We start from the raw sequence: 18364 nt of genomic DNA, 5'->3' as shown, positions 1-18364 counted from the left end.
GCCTCTGCCACCCCACATCCAGCCCACGGGGCAGAGCTCCCTGTTTTACCTGCTGGGTGTCTTGAACACAGCTACTTCTCTCTCTCTGCTCCTACCACTTAGCTTAAGCACCCATCACTTCTCCCTGGACAGCTGCCCACATCCTAACTGGGCTCCCTACTCGCACCCCTGACCCCTCTAATCCACTGTATAATCCACAGCAGCCAGAGTGGACTTCCAAAACTGGATACCAACGTGCATTAGTCTTTCAGTGGCTTCACTGCACTTAAGACCCGCAGGGCCCTGCATGACCTCCAGGCCGTGCTTGCAAGGCTCCAGCCACCTTGCCGCCGCCCTGCCTCTCCAACGAGCCAGTTCCCTCTCTCCTTCCCTCCCTCCCTCTCTCTAAAGCCCTGCTGTCCCTTGGCTTCCTCACTTTTCAGCTTGAACATCAAGCCCTCAAAGAGGCCTCCTCTTCACTCGGGGCTCTCCTTTTGCAGCCTCTCACAGAACCTGGAACTCTTCCTTCCATGTACCTATTACAGTCCCTAAGTATATTCATTTACTTCTTAAAATGTTGGGAGTCAAAGTAACACATGTATATTATGAAAAACAGAATTGCACAGAAGTATTTTTACCTGTGGACTCTTTACTAAAAATCCATCTCTCCCAATAGGCTCTAAGTGCTGGGCACAAGGACCGTGTATACTCTCTTATTCCTCATGGAATTTCTGGTGCCTGGTGAAATGAGTAGGTGCCTAATACATGTTTCTAGATAAATCAAGTGATTGATTGATTTCTGAGGCAGAAAAAAAAGAGCCATGAAGGAGACGCCTTACACAGCTGCTGCTGTCCTCCTCAGCAAGCACAGCTCTCTGGGGCTAGATGCTGCATGCACAGGTCTAACGTCACCTGAGCGTATGGCTCACCCACTCTGCCAGGAGGAGGGGCCTTGAGGGGGCAGCCCCCCAGGGCTGTGAAGGCTTCTTCGAAAGGGGATGCCCAACTGAGCCTTAAGGGAGAGTAGGATGCAGCCAGGTAAGAAGGGAGGGGGACTCGGCAGGCTTCAGAAGCATGAAATACCAGGTTGTCTGCAGCTGGCTTTGCAGACTCTACTGGCACCTGCCATAAAGGGGTCCAAGGGGCCCTGGAGAACAATGGAAGGGGCATGCCTGAAAGGAGGGATGGCATGAGGTCAGAATTTAGGATCTACTCTTGGGTGGTGGATAATAATATAACTATGTGGTCAGGGATTTTTGTGGGCCCTGGTGGAGCAAGGGCTGGGGCAGGTCAAGGAATCTGTGAGGTACCAAAAATGCCCACCAGAGGGCATGCGTTGTAGAATAAACTCTTGGTAACAACCAGTGGGCCCTGACCCTCTATGGAGGTCAACAGTCCTGCAACCCCAACCAGACTGTCACTTGGCAACTGGTTCAAGAGCAAAGGGCCAAGGTAGCCAGGACAGAGTTATGCACAGGTTCACACACCAGTCAGCTCCAGCTGCAGCTGTGTGGCTTCTTTGCTAGCAATAGTGACCAACACTGACCCCTGAACCATTCCCCACAGGAACCTGCTGGCCACCTGCTAGAAAGCCAATTACATCAGACCCCTTCCATCTAGGAAGGGACAACAACTTGTCCTCCCCAGAATAGATGTGAAGCCGATATTTGCATCAGACTTGCCACTGCCAGCATCACCATCTGCAGGCTTCTGGAACACTTCAGATTCTGATACAGGGTCCATACCATGGGCCCTCCAACCTGGAAGCCCCACAGAGTGAAAGCAGTGAGACAACAGTCTGGTCTGGATTCTCAGGCTGTTGACCTCCTACCTCCATCAGGCTCAGAGAAGAATAGCTGGGCCTGAGCTACACCCTGGATCAGAGCTACACCCTGGACCACAGAAGACACCAGGTGAGGACACCAGTGAGGACGCTGAGGCACAGAGTGAATTCAGTGACAGAGCTGGCTTAATCAGACACTATTCTGCTGACAAAGGACAGATTTTTCTTCCTGCTCCCCTGTGGCATGAGAAGGTGGGAAAAGCCAAGCAGTGTTCTTGGCTTCCAGCTGGAGGAACTGTTACCATGCACCCTGGTAGACAAGTCCCTCCCAGGTACCCTGAGAACAGTGGGGACTGGGAGAACATTTTTGAGGGGCCCTTTAAGAGTAACGAGGGGTTGCACTTCCACCCACCTTCGTACCTGGTTCCTGGGCTTTCTGCAAGACTGCACCTGGCTCGCTCTGTGCTTGAGGGTGTAGCTCAGGGTGTGCCTTAGGAGATGGACATCTAAACGGTGCCTGGCACATTGCAGGCGCTCCACAAGTGTTAGCCATTATGATTATTTGCCAGCCTGACTATCACAGGGACATGGAGCTCCAGTAAGCAATGGGAGCTGGGAGGGGGAGGGGTTCAGCCCGGGGATCCCCTGGGATACCTCCTTGTGCCCTGCTGTCTAGGGTAACACACGGTCACTGCATCCTATACAGAAAGGACCCTCCAGGGTGCAGGCCCTTTAGGAATAGAGGTCAGCATTTCTCCAACAGGGAAAGTCTTCGGCCAGCGTGGACCTGGCTGAAGGTGAAGTGTCTGAGGATGCGACTCTCATACTCTGGCTCCACCATCCAGCTCCTGACCGTTCATGTGGGACTTCAGCCCTGAGCCTTCCTCTCCAGCCCCAAGTCCACTCTCATCCAGGACCCCGTGTCCACAAGGGTGGTCCATCTGCTGGGCCAGCCACCCCCCCCACAACTTTCCCCCCAGCCCTCTTTGCCTGCACCCCCTGCAACACCCCGGGGTCCCTGAGCCCAGGCAGGGGTTCCTGGCATGGCTCTCCTAACTCCTGACAAGGCACCCATGATGATTCATGACCAGCCCCCACTACCTCGCCCCCTCCCGCTTCCGCGTCACCCCGATGCCATCACTCCTGGTACGGCAGCCACACTCACTTTCTGACAGCTTCTGGAATCTGTCATGCTCTCCTTCTCCTGCGTGCCTCTTTGTATGCTGTGCCCTCTTTCTGGAGCACCGGACCCTGCCTTCGCTTCTCTCCAGTCTGTCTTCTAAGAGTCAGCCCTGTGTGAATTAGGGGGCGCTCCCCTGGGTCCCACCTCACCCAAGTCACCTCATCATAATTCTGGTGACACACAGAGTTTCCTCAGCTTCCCCTCTCAGCATCTTGAAGGACACACCGGTCTGTGCGACCCCCCAGCACCTGCAAAGTGCCCGGCACACTTGCACCCCTGAAGGGAGAGAACGGGTCTCCCCCTGGTAGTCAGGGCTCAGCGGGGTTGACCACAGACGTGCTCAACACAAAAGCCCGAACTAAAGCACAGCAAGCGCTGACAGAACTTCCTTTGTTAAAAGACAGCAAACTGCTAGATTTCAAAAATAACTTAAGACGAAATTTCTTTTTTATTCCCGAGCAAGAAACCAGACATTGCCAGATCTATTTAGAGGGTTCACCAAAAGGCTGCTAACCCCCTGCCGGTGGTCCTGCCACCAGCATGAGACTGCAGTTAGGGGCGCACATAGGGATCTCTGATTCTTGGGGGTGCTGCCCAAGGTCAGGGGCTCTTCCGAGAGGGGAAAGGGCTCTCCCGGGTCCGGAGAGGAGGCTGGACTCCCAGGGTCTGGCCTCTACTCCAGCGGGTCCTCAATCCCTGGGATCTGCCCTTGGCCTGTCAGCCCCCATCCATGCCACCTGCTTGTAGGGACTCATTTTAATTAATACCAGAACTGGGCCAACCACTGGGGCCGTGACACTTGTTTGCAGGTCATCTCCTCCTAACAGGCTCACCCTGGGGGGGGGGGGGATTTGTCACTAACTGAAGCAGAGATCAGTTAATGAGGCTGCGGGGCCTGGGCTTCCAGAGAACAAGGGAAAGGAAAATAAAATAAAGCCTCTTTCTTTGGAGGTTTTGTGATTTACACACACAAAAGAAAAGCAAGCAAGCTGCAAATTTTCCAAGTCAGAAACTCCACTCCATCTGCCGGAGTTAGACCCTCACTGTGCGCAGACGTCAGGCAGAGGGACGCAGCCCCGGGCGGATGGAGCGCAGAGGGGCCTCCTGAGGCCAGCAATCGATCAGCAACCTAATTAACAAGTATTTACGGAGCACTGCTCCGCACCCTCCTCCGTGAGGGAGAAGACACAGGGCCCGTCCCTGGTTAACTGGAAATCCAGTAGAACAATGAGTGGACAGGACATGGGGTGTAAATGAGTGAGTGCATGAGAAGGACAGAAGCTTCTAAGACTTGGGGCTGGCATGGCTGGGGAAACACCTCCTGGAAGGGCTCTGCAGCTAGGTGGGGAGGGGGAAGGAGGGTGTCCCCAGCAAGGCACACGCCCTGGGGGCCATGACAGCCCAGCGTGAGTCCCCATCCCTGCGGGTAAGACCGTGGCTCTGAGAGCCCTGGAGGGCCCCCAGCCCCCAGTAACTCTGCAGCCTGGGCATCAGAACCCCCAACCCACAAGCTGGGCTGGTTCTGGTCTTATGAAGCAGTTGGGATGGAATGACTGAGGACCGCAAGGGTGGGGCAGTGAGGACTGCGGACGCAGAGAGCCCGGAGCCCTGGGAGGAAGCCGTGTCCCCACAGCCCCAGGCCTGCAGGAGGAGGATGTCCCAGCAGGACGGTCCTCCCCTCCACTCAAGCGCATCCGAGCCAAGGCCGCTCGGGATTCTCCCCGTGGGCCTTCCTCCTCCCAGCTCCTCCACACCGTCCCTTAAATCTCCAAGAAGGAACATGGGATTTTCAAGCTGCGAAACTAGGCAAAGTGATGGGCTCCTCTTGTCATAAGGAGCAGGAAGGAGACGACAGAGCCTTTCTCCTCTCTCACAAGAGCCCCTGATGCTGGCCAGCAACCCCCCAGAATCAGAGATCCCCAGTTTGTATGACCCTCAAATGAAGTCTCATGCTGGGTTGCAGGACCACCAGGGTGGGGTTAGCAGTCTCTTGATGAGCAATCTAAATAGATTTGGCAATTCTGGCTTCATGCTTGGGGTAAGACATAAGGATTCAGGGAAGGAGAGTGATCTTGGGCATGAAGTGGGGACCCCCCCACCTAACAGCTGTTTGGAGGTGAACCTGGTCCACATGGGAGCAGAGTAAACGAGGCCATCTCAGAACAGCCCCAAATCCCTGTCTTAGGAGAGCAGTGAAATAAGTGATGGTACACAGTAGGTACAATGGGTTAGTACACAGGCGTGAACAACTACAATGTTTATTTAATGACATGGGAAAGATGAGAAAGTGGGTTTTACAAAAAGATTATTAGATGTGAATTTGTTATTATATGTGAATGTTTTTTTAATTTGTATTTCCTAATTACTTTTCTCACCAATTACATGTATTTATCGTGTAATGAAGTTGTGAGGTGACTTTTGACCTCTGGAGCGGGCTATAGGAGACCACCCAGCCAGGATGGAGAGAGGACCAGATGGAGGTACAGGGTGGGATGAACATGCCAAGGTCTCGGGAGCTTGGGCTTCTACTCTGGCTCTGGCCCAGGCCCCTTGCTGTGTCACCTGGGATACATTCTTACACCCTCACACAGTCAGTCTATAAACCTCCCCTACTTAGTAGCTGCTATATTCTCAAAACCCTGTGGGATTCAAAATGAGTCTATTGCCCCTATCTTGAGGAATTCACGGGACTCCGGGAAGGCTTAGACATGTGACCACATGACTGAGGCTACCAAGAGGGGACCCAGGGAACTCAGGCAAAGGGCAAAGAGGAGCTGACATTTGGGCCAACCTTGGGGATGGATCAAGAGCCCCTCCACTCCTGCATCAGCTGCATGAAGACCAGCTCCTCTGAGGAGGGTGCCAGGTAAACACGGGCCCCTCTAGGGCAGACATCCTGCCCCTGGCTGGAGTGTGCAGCCCTTTGCGTGGCCCACGGGCACTGCCTCACCTCCCCGCCTGCTCTCCCAAACCTGGAGCACTGGCCTGTGCTCTCCCTCTATGAAAGCGTCACCAGGGTCTACTCTTCTCTGCCTAGGAAGACGGCCCTGATGGCCCCCACCCAGAAACCCTGTCTCCCATGCCCCTTGCCCGGCCCTGACCCTCACATAAGGTCTGGCCCGAGATGCTGGGTGGGGCAGTCACAGAGCAGCAGGATGGAGAGGACACCCAGGGGGCGGGGAGTGTGGGGTTACTCACAGCGATGGAGACGGCACTGATGACAGCTCCCAGGTAGCCCTGGATGAACTTGGATGCAGGTGAAGGCTGGAAGACAGAGACAGAATTTCAGGTCCACTGGGTGTCCCAAGCTCCCACCCTCCACCCTTGCAAACGGCCCCAACCAGCAAGAGGCAATCCTGCCCCCCCAGCCTGGAGGGGCAGGCAAGGAGGAAGGCCTCTGGAAGCCAAAGGGATCCAGGCCTCCCTCAACGCAGCTCCGCACATGGAAACACGGGGCAGCTATGTCCGGGGAGACGCCGAAGGGCCTTCTGCCCTGCTCTAGAAAGGCCCTTGGCAGACACTGCTGGCTGCGGGTAGAAAATAGCAAGGGCCAAAGTGGGCCGTTTACGGCTGGGGCGAGCAGATCCAGTTTAGGAAGGCTAAATGTTGCAAGTGGGCTGTTTGGCACCCAGAGCATTTTCTTGGGGGACATGGCAGTGTCAAGGTGGCCACAGCCTGGCTGGTTCTCCCATGCAGGGCTTCCAGGCCAGTAGGAGACAGTTGCTAAATATTTCTACGGGAAAATGGATCCCAGGTTGCAACATGGAAAATTAAGGGAGAGCTGAGGAACTACGACAGCAATTCTGGAGGTATTTGGTTTAAGGTGAATGGGAGCCATCTAAGCAGAGATGTGTGTGTGTGAAGCATGAGCAAGGCATGGGTCGAAGGTTTAGATGGGAGGAGGGGGAAGGTCCTCAGAGTATCAGGCCCTGAAGTTCCTACCATCCAGGACAGCTCATAACTCCCCTATCACTCCCCACCAAAGTTATAAATGTCCAGACCCTCTCCTCCCCAAACTGACAGCCCCCCAAGGGGAACTAGATTCCTCTGCTCTGCTGCCTCTGGACGGAAATGTGGGAGAATGGACCAAGGGGAAAGGCAGCCTTGCCAGCGAAGCAGGGGCCCAGCCGCTTCCTAGAGAAGAGAAGGGTGGCTGGACCTCCACTGTGAGCTCGTCCCAGGAGTGCAGGGGACTCTGGGGAGGACGTGCCAGTCCTCTCAGACCCCTCACCCTCAAGAGCAGCCCTTTAGCTTTGCAGCCGACAATCCTGGGGCACTGAGGCAGCTTCCAGGCAAGCTTGGAGGAAGTTTAGAGGAAGTCAGTCCCCACGTGGCTGATGCTGTCCTGATCCAAGATCTGGGTATAAGCGCTGCCCAGGGAGAATTCTGAAGCCAGCGGAGCTCATCCCTTCGGCCACGCGCGCCGCACTCCCATGTTCTGGGCCTCCGTCGCTTCACGTGAGCAACCCCTCCCCAGCGGGGCCCCTCCTGAAGGCCTGGCAGTAAAACCCAGAGGAGAAGCCCTGATGGTGGCATGCCACACTGTAGTGAGGGAGAGGGTCACCCCAGCCTGAAGCCTGACACCGGGTGGTGGTCTGCCATGCTCACCTTCGTAGCGTTCCGGTTTGCATAGTTGACACAAGCGTTGTGGCTCTGGTTCAGCCACTGAAAGGCAATGCGGGGAGAGGAGAAGTCAGGAAAGGTGTGGTCACCTCCCTGGAAGCAGGCCTGGACCTGGGAGGCCACACCCCTCCAGAAAGACACGGGTGTGTAGTTCACGGTAGTTCCATCCATCCCCTGAGTTAGTGTGAGCAGCCATCCTGGTTCGCCAGGACGGTGCAGTTTTAGCACTGAAAGGCCCCGGTCCCGGGAAACCCCTCAGTTCCTGGCAAACCAAGACACTGGTCCCACCCAGGCCAGCTATCCATCTCAGTCCAGAGATGGCCACCTCTCCCAAAATTCTGGTGTTCACTGCCCCAAATGGGCCCCACTGCCTTTGCCACATCACCCTTTTTATATTAATGACTGGACAGAAGCCAGTCATTAAGCCCCTGGAATGCCCGACAGCTCTGAGCCTCTTTCAGAATACCCCAGCCCAGTGCCCTACACCACCCGCAGAGCCCAGACACAGACACTATTAGGAGCTTTTTTTTTCAGGAAGACTCTGACATTTTCTCCTGAAGACAGACAGGTTTTTCTTCCTGCCCCTCTCTCTCTACATAGATACATACCGAGCTTCTACTGTTTTCAGAGAGCCACGCCTCAGACTGTCTCCAAGGGCAGAGACCAGGGTCCGTGATGCTTTTTCACCCACCTCACTACCTTGGAGTTGGGGGTGGATTACCTTCCCCACAGATCTGGGTAAGTCTGATGTCAAAATGAGGCTGTAGGGCTCAAGGTCACTGGCCATGGGACAAGCATCCAGGTGAGGGCACCCGCCAGCCCTCATCACCTCTGTGCAAAAGTCAGAGCACCTGTAATGGCCCAAGACTTGGGCTGCAGGCCCAAAGTCCTGGGGTTTCTCCCAGTGGCTTCTGGGTTAGGGAGGAGTAGGAAGTGGGGTGACTTTCCCCAAGGGGCCTGGATGGAGAGGAGACACTGGGGCAGGGTGTTCCAACCAGCACTTGTTGGGTGCCCCCTTCAGGAGCCCTCTGCTTGCAGGGAAACTGTTACCTGCCAGAAGACAGTGGACGCCAATGTCTGATTGGGCAAGAGAAGACCAACCACCTATGAGAGAGAGAGAGAAAAGGCTGAAGAAGGCAAAAGAAACGCCCTACGCTTTTGCAAAGAAAAGTGACACAGCCACGAACAAAAGTGAGCTGGATCTGTACAAACTGATGTGTATGATAAGTATATTCAAACTACTGCCCACTGTGAGATGATATACGATGAAAACACTTGGTTGCAGAATTATATGACAACATAATCCCATTTTTATAAAGAAAAAATAATCTCACCAGATATATCCACATACACAAACACACATACATATACATATCTCCAGGCATGAAATAATCTGTAGCACAGCAGGTAGATGTCCCTGGAGGTCGGGTAACATGGTACTTTCTCACATTCTTCTTGAATATTTCTGTGTTTTTTTTAACAGTGGACATGCATATTTTCGTAATTGGTGGGCAGGGGAACAATAAAAACAAACCAGCAAACAAAAGGAACGCCTTTACTTCCATCCAGCTAACCCGGCTCCTTCACACCCTAGCCATCCAATAGGATTTTTGTGAGGATTCAATAAGAATCATTTCAAAGCCCTTAAGTGCTTTACAAAGACAAGTAGGGAAATTTATATATTATCTCTGGGCCCCCATGAAGCAACACCTACACTATGTTTAAGCTATTGAATGAAACATAGATGTCTAATAAGTATTTGTTGAATGTGTGAATGAATGAACAAATACACACATATGACCAAGTCTGGTTACATAAGTGTGGATCCATTAGTCCCAAAGCCCAAATATCACCTAAGACCTAGACTCAGTGACTTTGTATTTTTGGTTTAAGTCAAGATTAATTGCCTGATCTTGACACTGACCAAACCTTAGACTTTGGGGATCCATGTGTGTCTCTCAAATTTACCTTTTGAGTGCTTGTGTGCAAAATAACATCTACCAAGTGCTGCTGTATATGGAAAAAATGTGCACAGCCATCCACATATTGACTTATTTATTATTCTTGTAGATAAAATGGCTCTTTGGCAAGAATTTCTGTAAGGAATGTGTAAACATTCAATTCTATGCAGTAAATCAAATTCTAGACATCCTTAGCAGCATTAGTAAATCATGTTTTAAACATTAAAATGTTTTAAAACAGCAAACACACACACACACAGTTATATTTATTGGCCCATATCAGTTTGAATAAAATTACATAATGTAAATCCATTCCATAGTCCAACGAAGAATTACCTTATGATATTCTTCTCCCCAAAACAAGATCCCAACTTGATTTTTCTTTGCAATGACAGCTTAGAGTGCTGGAGTGAGAATCAGGAGACCTTGGGTCTTAGCCTAGGCTCCAACCCTGTGTGATCTCCAGCAGAAGACATGCCCCTTTGGGGTTCTAGCTTTCTCCCCTATAGAGCAAAGAGGTTGACCTTGGAGGTCCTGTCTCAGTTTAAATTCTATTCTCAGGTTCCAGGTAGTAGGTGTGAAGTCAATACAGATGGTCCCATCGTCTGTAAAGGGAATTTTCCCACCAGTCCTGCCAAGAAGTAACCCCAGGGGACCCAGGGCCTCATCCTAGCGCCCCAGTCAGGAGCCAGACCATAGAGAGGAAGCTGAGCCTAGAGAGGCCTAAAGCTGGGAACAGACAGCATGAGCCCGCAAGTGTGTGTTTGAATTTGTGTGTGTGCATTTGCATGCATGTGGATGTATGTATACACATGTGCATGTCTGACTGCCTCACAAAGCCTGAGGAAATAAAAGCTGTTTTCCACTGTTGGGAACTCAGCATATCATTCCCCCTAATCCGTTGGTTTATATAACACTGGTGTGTTATGAACTACATTGTATTCTCCCCCTCAATCCCCTTTGCGCCCCCTGAACAGTGCTTGGGTCACCAGGACCGTCATAAGATGTGGCCCATGGGACTCGTATTTACCAGACAGCTGTTGTCCAGGACACTCACTGCTCATTACGTTGGACCCCATTATGAATCCACGTGGAGGAAATTTTTCTGGCCTCAGGATCAGAAATTTATACTTCTGAACATCTGGTTTGCATCTGTCTTGCAAACACTGGGCATTCAACTGTGTCCCTCTTTGCACTGACTGTCAAGATGCCCAGGCCAGGTCATCTTACTTGTTTTTTCTTGTGGCATGCATTTTTTTATGTGATATCAAGTTTTTTCCAGAACAAACCGTAGCCCTAAACTAAACCAAACTAATACCCAGGCTATGCAATACACACACACACACAAAGTGTAACCAGTGAGTTTTTCACCTTGTTGGCCAACCTGACCAGCCTCCTGTCCCTAACTTCTGCCCAAACACGGGCCTGATGTCCATGCTGGGCACCTCTGACCCCGCATGCTTTCTTAAAGAGATGAATTGACTGATTGATTTTGCTAAGCACTTCTCCTTATGTCATTTGCCATGATCCTTATTATAACTCTGGGGCTGATTCACTTTGTTATAAAGCAGAAACTAACACACCATTGTAAAGCAATTGTACTCCAATAAAGATGTTAAAAAAAAAAAAAGAAATGATAATGTCCTAAAAAAAAAAAAAACTCTGGGGCTCAGACAAAATAGAGATTACTTTCTATATTTTGCAAATGGGGCAACAGAGACTAGAGAAATTCAGTGATCTGCCCAAGGCTTTAAAGCAAGCTAGAGAAAGAGTCAGGTCTCCTGATTCCTGGCTTGGGGGCCCCATCTCTCTGATTTTAGGGGCTCCTTCTCCAGATCACCTGCCTGAATACAAAAGAAGAGTCACATTCTATGTCCATTTTCGAGCATCTTCTATGCACTGAGTCCCATACCGCTCCCAGTGGAGATTACCAGAAGAGATGAATATATAGCATCTAACCACAATAAACACAAGGACCGGGCTTCCCTGGTGGCGCAGTGGTTGAGAATCTGCCTGCTAATGCAGGGGACACGGGTTCGAGCCCTGGTCTGGGAAGATCCCACATGCCACGGAGCAGCTGGGCCCGTGAGCCACAATTGCTGAGCCTGCGCGTCTGGAGCCTGTGCCCCGCGACGGGAGGGGCCGCGATAGAGAAAGGCCCGCGCACCGCGATGAAGAGTGGCCCCCGCTTGCCGCAACTGGAGAAAGCCCTCGCACGAACCGAAGACCCAACACAGCCAAAAATAAATAAATAAATAAATAAATAAATAAGAAAATCCTTAAAAAAAAAAAACACACACAAGGACCAAACAGGAACATGTATGAGAATGCCCTTTATAACTCCTGGGCATGAAAATGACAAGATGCTTTAAACAGGTATCTGGATGTGTGTAAAATTGATAAATTCTAACATCCAAGCAGGAGTTCAGGAAGGGAGAGGTCTGGCTATCTGCCAAAGGAGGCAATAGGATGGAGGTGAGGTGTGCACGTGTGTGCTCGTGGGAGCAGGAACAGCTGAGAGACTGGCTTCACTGAAGGAGGTTCTTAAGGAAATCAGCAGACGGGAGTCCGGGGAGGGTGAGGTGAGAAGGCAGCTGACCACCATGCCACATTGGCCAAATGGGGTCCCAGGGAGCCATCTGAGGCTGAGGCAAGAGGAACAGGGATCCTGCCTTCCAGGTCCTACAGTCAGGCTGGTGGGGCCACGAGCACGCAGGTGCCAGCCCCATTCCCTATTAGGCAACACGCAGCACCATCTGCACAATCCCAGGAGCAAGAGCAGATATTTTATAATTTCCTTTTTTCTTTTTAAGTCTAAATTAAAAATAAATGTTCCTTCAGTTCTCAGATGTATATCTCTGCTGCAACCTGCCCACATTCCCTCACGCTGCCCTTTCCAGAACATGGCAGGGGAAAGGAGGAAAGAGATGAATAGAGAGAGGGAGCCAGTCCACCGGCTTCAATGCCAGTGGATTGCACCTCTTCCAAGGAGACGCTTCAGGCGTGGCCGCGTGGCGGGTGGAGAGAGCCCAGAAAGCGGCTGGGACCAGGGAACGTAGAAGGAGAGCCAACAGCCAGAATTCCCAGCCCAGCCTGCACCCTATCTTGCTGCAGGACCTCGGCCAAATCGCACATCCTATCTTTGCTCCCATTTATAGTTCATAACACGACTGGGGTCCCCTCCACAGCTCCCACCCCCGGCAGCTGTCCTCTCCGCACATCTGTCTGCCTTTGGTCCCCCTTCCCCTTGGGTGGCCGGCCATGGGCCCTGATGATCAACGCTCAGGCTCTGGTGGTGGGAGGAGCTGGACTCAAATCCTGGTTCTAGTACTTACCGGCTGTGTGACCACACACAAGTTACTTGAGTTCTTTGTGCCTCTGTTTCTTCATCTGTTAAATGGGGGCAATCCTGGTACCTCTCTGGATGATCAAGAGAGGAAGTAAGGCGTGGAAAGAATTTGGCATAGTGTCTGGCACGCAGCACGTGCTCACTAGGTGTTGTTAAATGTTAGTATCGTTCCTTTCCTTCTATCTCATTCTTTTCTAGTCTTTGCTGGTCTCTCATTTCTCTGAACTCCACAGTCTACATTCACAATTGAGCATCATTTAGCCCCAGTCTTGTCTTTGAACACAAGGCTTATCCCATAAAGAATAGTGAGTTCCTGATGGTAGAATTAGGGCTTTTCTCTCTGATGTCCCCCAAAGCACTCAGCACAAAGCTGGGCCCACACCACACACTGGAAGAACATTGCTAATTCATTATTAAGAACATCAATTCATTCTCGGCTAGAGAAAAGATCCATGATGGATTGTGACAATGACCACCGTCACCCATCTCTTCCTTCGCCCTTTTATTAAAGTCTGATTGCATGAGGCTATTGGCCTTTGGAGAGGGGGGCAGATTGAGTTTTGGTCCCAATTCTTCACTCCTCCCTGCATCCATACCCATGCCAGGGGAGGAATTTATTTCCATGCTCTTGGTGTTGCTTGGCCATATGACTTGTTTTGGCCAATGGCATGTGGGAGCAAGTGGCAGTGTGCCAGTTCTAAGCCCAGGCCTCAGAGGCCTCATATGTTTCTGCTGGCCCTCTGTGCTCCTAACATTGCCAAGAGGAGACATGTCCTGACTAGTGTCCTCATCCGAGGATAAGATGTGAGGCGCAGAGTCCAGCCTGGGTGAGCTGACTCCCAGTTGACCCCAGACCTGCAGTGAGAAGCAAAACTGCCTCGGTCAAGCCCAGTCTAGATCAGCCAAACCCTGGGTAACTGCAGATCCCTAAGAATGAATGCTTATGGCTGCCACTGAAATTTTGTGGATGTCTGTTACACAGCACTATAGTAGCAAGAGCTGATTGATACAGGGATTACTACATATGAAGAGTGAATATGCTATCCTCCCTGAGAAAAATTTTTTACCATTACTAATGCACCTTGAATTATATCTTCCCTAGTGACACTGGTTCCTGAGCAGCCTAGCTTATCTACCCACTTCACCTGGTGACCATTGGCCCAACTCTGCGGCCTCCCTGGCTAGTCCAGGAAGAAGGGAAGTTTGTGTTTGAGCCTCGTCTCAGGACAGAATCAGGAATGGGGCCAATTGCACCCATATGACAACTGGCTCACAAGAAAACTCACATCTTCACTTCAGGCCTCCGCTGTCAGAGTGTTCTAACCTCTGCAGAGAGATGAGGTCTCCGTGTGAGAGAGAGGCACCACCAAATATCTCAATCTGCTTGGCCAGAACTGGGACACGAACAGTTGAAGACAAGGACAAGGAAACAAGGCCTCTGGTCACAATTCTGTGCACTGTGATATTGGGACTCAGAACTGAGCAACCCCCTACCCCATAAGAAAGTGACTTAGCGATAAGAAAAGAAGACTTTTTAAAAGTATTTTAAAAATCCAGAGGGGAAACAGGGTGTGTGCCAAAACAACTGGGTGGTGAAACTTAAGTCAGAGGAAGACCACAGGGCACAGAATCGCCTTGCTTGGCAAAATAATGGCAGAAATAACTGGTCCTCCCACCCTCCACCCCATCTCCATTTGGCTAATCCCTCCTCATCCTCCAGGTTTCAGCTTAGTTGTCATTTCCTCCAGGAAGCCTTCCCTGGCCCTCAACATGATGTTAGATTATATGCTCTCTCAGCACCCTGCCTGCCTTCTTTGCAGTATTCATCTCAGTAGTAAATATCTGTTTAAATTCTATCTTCCTTGATAGCTTCCAGAAGCTTCAGAGGGGTGAGACCATATGACATTCACTTCTCAAATACCTGGGAGTCCTCGCTGGCAAAGCAACAGTCCTTTGGCATCATACCCTTTTCCTCCACACTGACTCACTCAATTCTAAAATGTTCCTCTTACTTTGCAAAAGACCTTCCATGGGCCCCAGAACTCAACAATTTGCCTGTTTTTTCCTTCTACTTTGTCTCCACCTTCTGATTTATATAGCTAATGATCTGAAAAGTAACACTTCGGTGCATTAGGGGTGCTGCTATTTAAAGGATCCCAACCAGTTAAAGAAAATATCTTTTGTCAAATGAATGTTTGTCCCTGACTGGCAATTCCAGCTTAATGAGCAACAACTCTTGGATGGTATAAATTAAGCCAAAATGACTGGTATCCGAGTCTGGGACGAGGAGGGTTGGAAGGTGTCAGAAAGGCCCTGGGATTCAGCCAAATCCTCACATAAGTGAACCCTCCATGGTCCACCCTTCCTCCCCGCAGAGATGACTTGACTTACACCAGCACTTTTGGAGAAATGGGGTTTCTAAGTCCACACGATCATCTGCAGTGTTAAAATGAGAGGGTTCAGAGTAGAGTCCAAGCTCCAAATGTCCCAAGACAGAAATCTGGTTTGGACATAACCCGAGGCCTCTGGACTCACTGACAGGATGCTCCCGGCCTGCCCTCCTCAGTCTCCCAGCTGGATAGGGGGGTTCTGGCCTTGAGTTCTGAGACTTCCAGAATGACAGGGGGAGGGGAGAGGAAGACAGCAGCGTCAGGGAGCTCAGGGCTGAGAGGCGAGGCATGATGTCACCTGGGAGAACCTCAGGCCCACAAGAGAAACCCAGCTCCCTGCCCTGAGACATTATGGGAGCCAAGGGTAAAGGCTGGCAGCTGGGGAAATGCAGAGAGGACGGGATGGGGGCCAGGACCCTGGCCCTGCCTCTCCCCAGCCACACGTGCCCGGAAAGGACAGGGCTGCACACCTCTCAGTGGAAACATGGGAACTGAGATGCCAATTATAAGAAGTGACCACGGTTGGTGGGGTTCTTCTGGGAAGGTACCTGAAAAAGGGGAGCCATGAACTGCACCAGCCTCGGGAACAGCCTTGGTGGTGCACTGGCTTAGCCGCCATGCTTATGTATAAATTGGGATCTCTTTGCCACACATCAAAGGGGGAAAAGTTTCCATCTTCAAATGTTAAGCTTAAAATAAGACACTACATGGGTGCCAGTAGATCTGTGAAATCTGCTGACTAAACTGGCACCAGCTTCTGGGAAAAAACCAGCTCGTTTCTCCTGAGCTCTGGGAGTGAGCAGGGTAGGGGCGGGGTTACTCTCAGGCAAGGTGACAACAGCGTGGGGGGTCAAGTCAGGGATGCTCACCTGGGCAGGAGGCAGTTTAGATGTTGCTTGCAGAAGGATCTTAGTCGAGGCACCTGCCAGCCTTACTCACTCCTTCCCTTTATCACTCAGGGACCCAGTTCTAGCACATTCGCTGGCACCCCGTTTCTATTTTGGTAAGCATTTTAGTGGTTTCTGCATGTGTATATTTCTTACCCATTCTATCGCAGCAGGGGCTTCCCTAAGGCATGGACTGGAACCTTCACTCGCCTTCAGACCAGGCGTTTGCTGAGATGTTCAGCGCTAGCCGGCGACAGCAGGGTCTTAGGGGAGCTGATGTGGCTGGTGGGAGCCAGGCCTCGGGTGGAAGTGCCGGGACAGCCACAGTTCTCCCTCCTTACTGGGCGAGGCAGTGGCCCCGGGAGGGAGTGGGGCCAACGAGTCCTCACATTGCTTATCCACGTCAAAGTGCCTGGATGGAAGGCTACAGGTTCTCCACGACCAGTGGCTCCTCTTGGGACCTGGCCTCTGGCCCAGCTGTTCTGAATCCCGGAATACAACTATTCGGGGCTAGGAAGTGAGGCTAGGTGAGCCTGTCATTTTGGCTCTGGCTGCCACTGAGGCCATCCCAGGTCGTGCTGCCCATTCGCCTCAGTCAAGTGTTCATACAGGATCTCAGATTCCCGGGATTCCTATTCTCACATTCTACACATTTATCCACTGAGGGATGTTTGCTCCAGGCTGGGAGAGGACTGGTCCTGATAGGACATTCACAGCGTCTACTTCAGCAGTAAACCCCTGAACAACATGGGAGTGGATCAGCACCCAAGTTCCCATGATGCCTAGAAGGCCATAGTGACCCTGAAGTGATTGATTTGTCTTACGAAGAGGAGAGAGTGGAAAAATATGGGGTGTCCTCAATAACACCTGTGAACTAGACACAGTGCTGGCATCCCTTGGGTTAGCTAGTTTATCCCAGTTGATGGCAGCCATTAATTCTGAAAGGGTCCAGTTGGCCTCTTATGAGGAATAAGCCCCAAACTCAACTTCTCTGGCTTGGGAGAGATGATACTGCCAAAAGATATATCTTTTTATTTTTAAGCATTGATGGAATATTTATTAAAATTACTATGGCAGATTCTTGTTTGCCTACCTATAGCTATTCTTCACTTCTTTCTCACTAACAGAATCCCTATAATTAGGGATTGACTATATATCCAGCTAAGTTCTACATGGAATATAAACAGAACTGTTCTGTGATGCTTTGAAGAAGACTACTTAAAGGGAAATGACTCAGCTAGGAGGTACATCCTTTTACTTCTCCCTTCTTTCTCCTCCCTGGGATGTGGCTGTGATGACTGGAACTTCAGCAGCCATTCTGGGCTATGAGGTGACTGCCACTAGAAGGCAGCACTGAGAATGGTGTAGAAAAATGGAAGCCTGGATTCCTGATGACTGTGGGGATCTGCCTACCTCCAAAATTCTTTGGTATGAGAGAGAAATAAATTATTTTGTTTAAGTTACTGTTATTTTGAACTTTTTGTTATATACAAGTGGTCCTACTCCTAACTGATATAATCATATACTATGCTACAAAGAAAACCATAATAAATCTCAAATGGCAAAATTGTAGCGGTCACTCTCTCTGAAAATGAGATAAACTAGAAAATAATAAAAAGAGAATATATCCTTTTAAAACCCAGTCATTTGGAATTTAAAATGCATTCTTCTGACTATCTAACAGACTAAAGAGGATTCAAAGGTATAATTTCAAACTTATTTAGAAAATAAAAACATAGATCACTAGATATGAAAACGTATTAAACATAGCCAAGTATTCGATATACTCAGAAGCAAATTCAGAGCCCTAAACAGCTTCATTAGAAGGAAAGAATGAGAATAAATAAGAATAAATTCAAGGCAAAAGATTAAAAAACCAGCCACAAACAAATCAAAGAGGAAAAGTGGATATTATAAAAACAAGAGCAAAAATGAATAAATTAGAAAATGAAAACAGAAGAATTGATAGATACATCTAAGAACTGATTCCCAGACACAAATCTCACAAATCTAGTTATTTTAATAAAGGAGATGGAGGTGAGAAGTGGGGACAAGACTCAAAACTCAATCCAAGGAAAGATCATTATATTTTAAAAATTAATATTTAAAACTTTTCTACAACAAATACACCAGAGAGTAAAGGAAGAACAGCTGGGAGAGAGATCTGCAATATATATAATTCAAAGGATTAATATCCAAAATATATAAG

General features: G+C 50.1%; 1 protein-coding gene across 4 annotated transcripts in view; it reads right to left on the bottom strand.

Moving 5' to 3' along the window:
• Positions 1-18364, bottom strand: part of SFXN5 (sideroflexin 5) — a 115951-nt gene that overhangs the window by 48131 nt on the left and 49456 nt on the right. For all 4 annotated transcript variants that reach the window (XM_057557819.1, XM_057557817.1, XM_057557816.1 and 1 more), the window contains exons 7-9: positions 8619-8672; positions 7554-7610; positions 6144-6209 (exon numbers count right to left, since the gene is read on the bottom strand). In XM_057557819.1, coding sequence (XP_057413802.1) covers positions 6144-6209; positions 7554-7610; positions 8619-8672 — 177 coding nt within the window. The remainder of the gene's footprint in view (positions 1-6143; positions 6210-7553; positions 7611-8618; positions 8673-18364) is intronic.

Source organism: Balaenoptera acutorostrata, chromosome 12, assembly GCF_949987535.1.
Source record: "Balaenoptera acutorostrata chromosome 12, mBalAcu1.1, whole genome shotgun sequence".
Lineage (NCBI taxonomy): Eukaryota > Metazoa > Chordata > Mammalia > Artiodactyla > Balaenopteridae > Balaenoptera > Balaenoptera acutorostrata.
The sequence above is the reverse complement of the archived record's forward strand: the minus strand, read 5'-3'. Positions and strand labels throughout refer to the sequence as shown.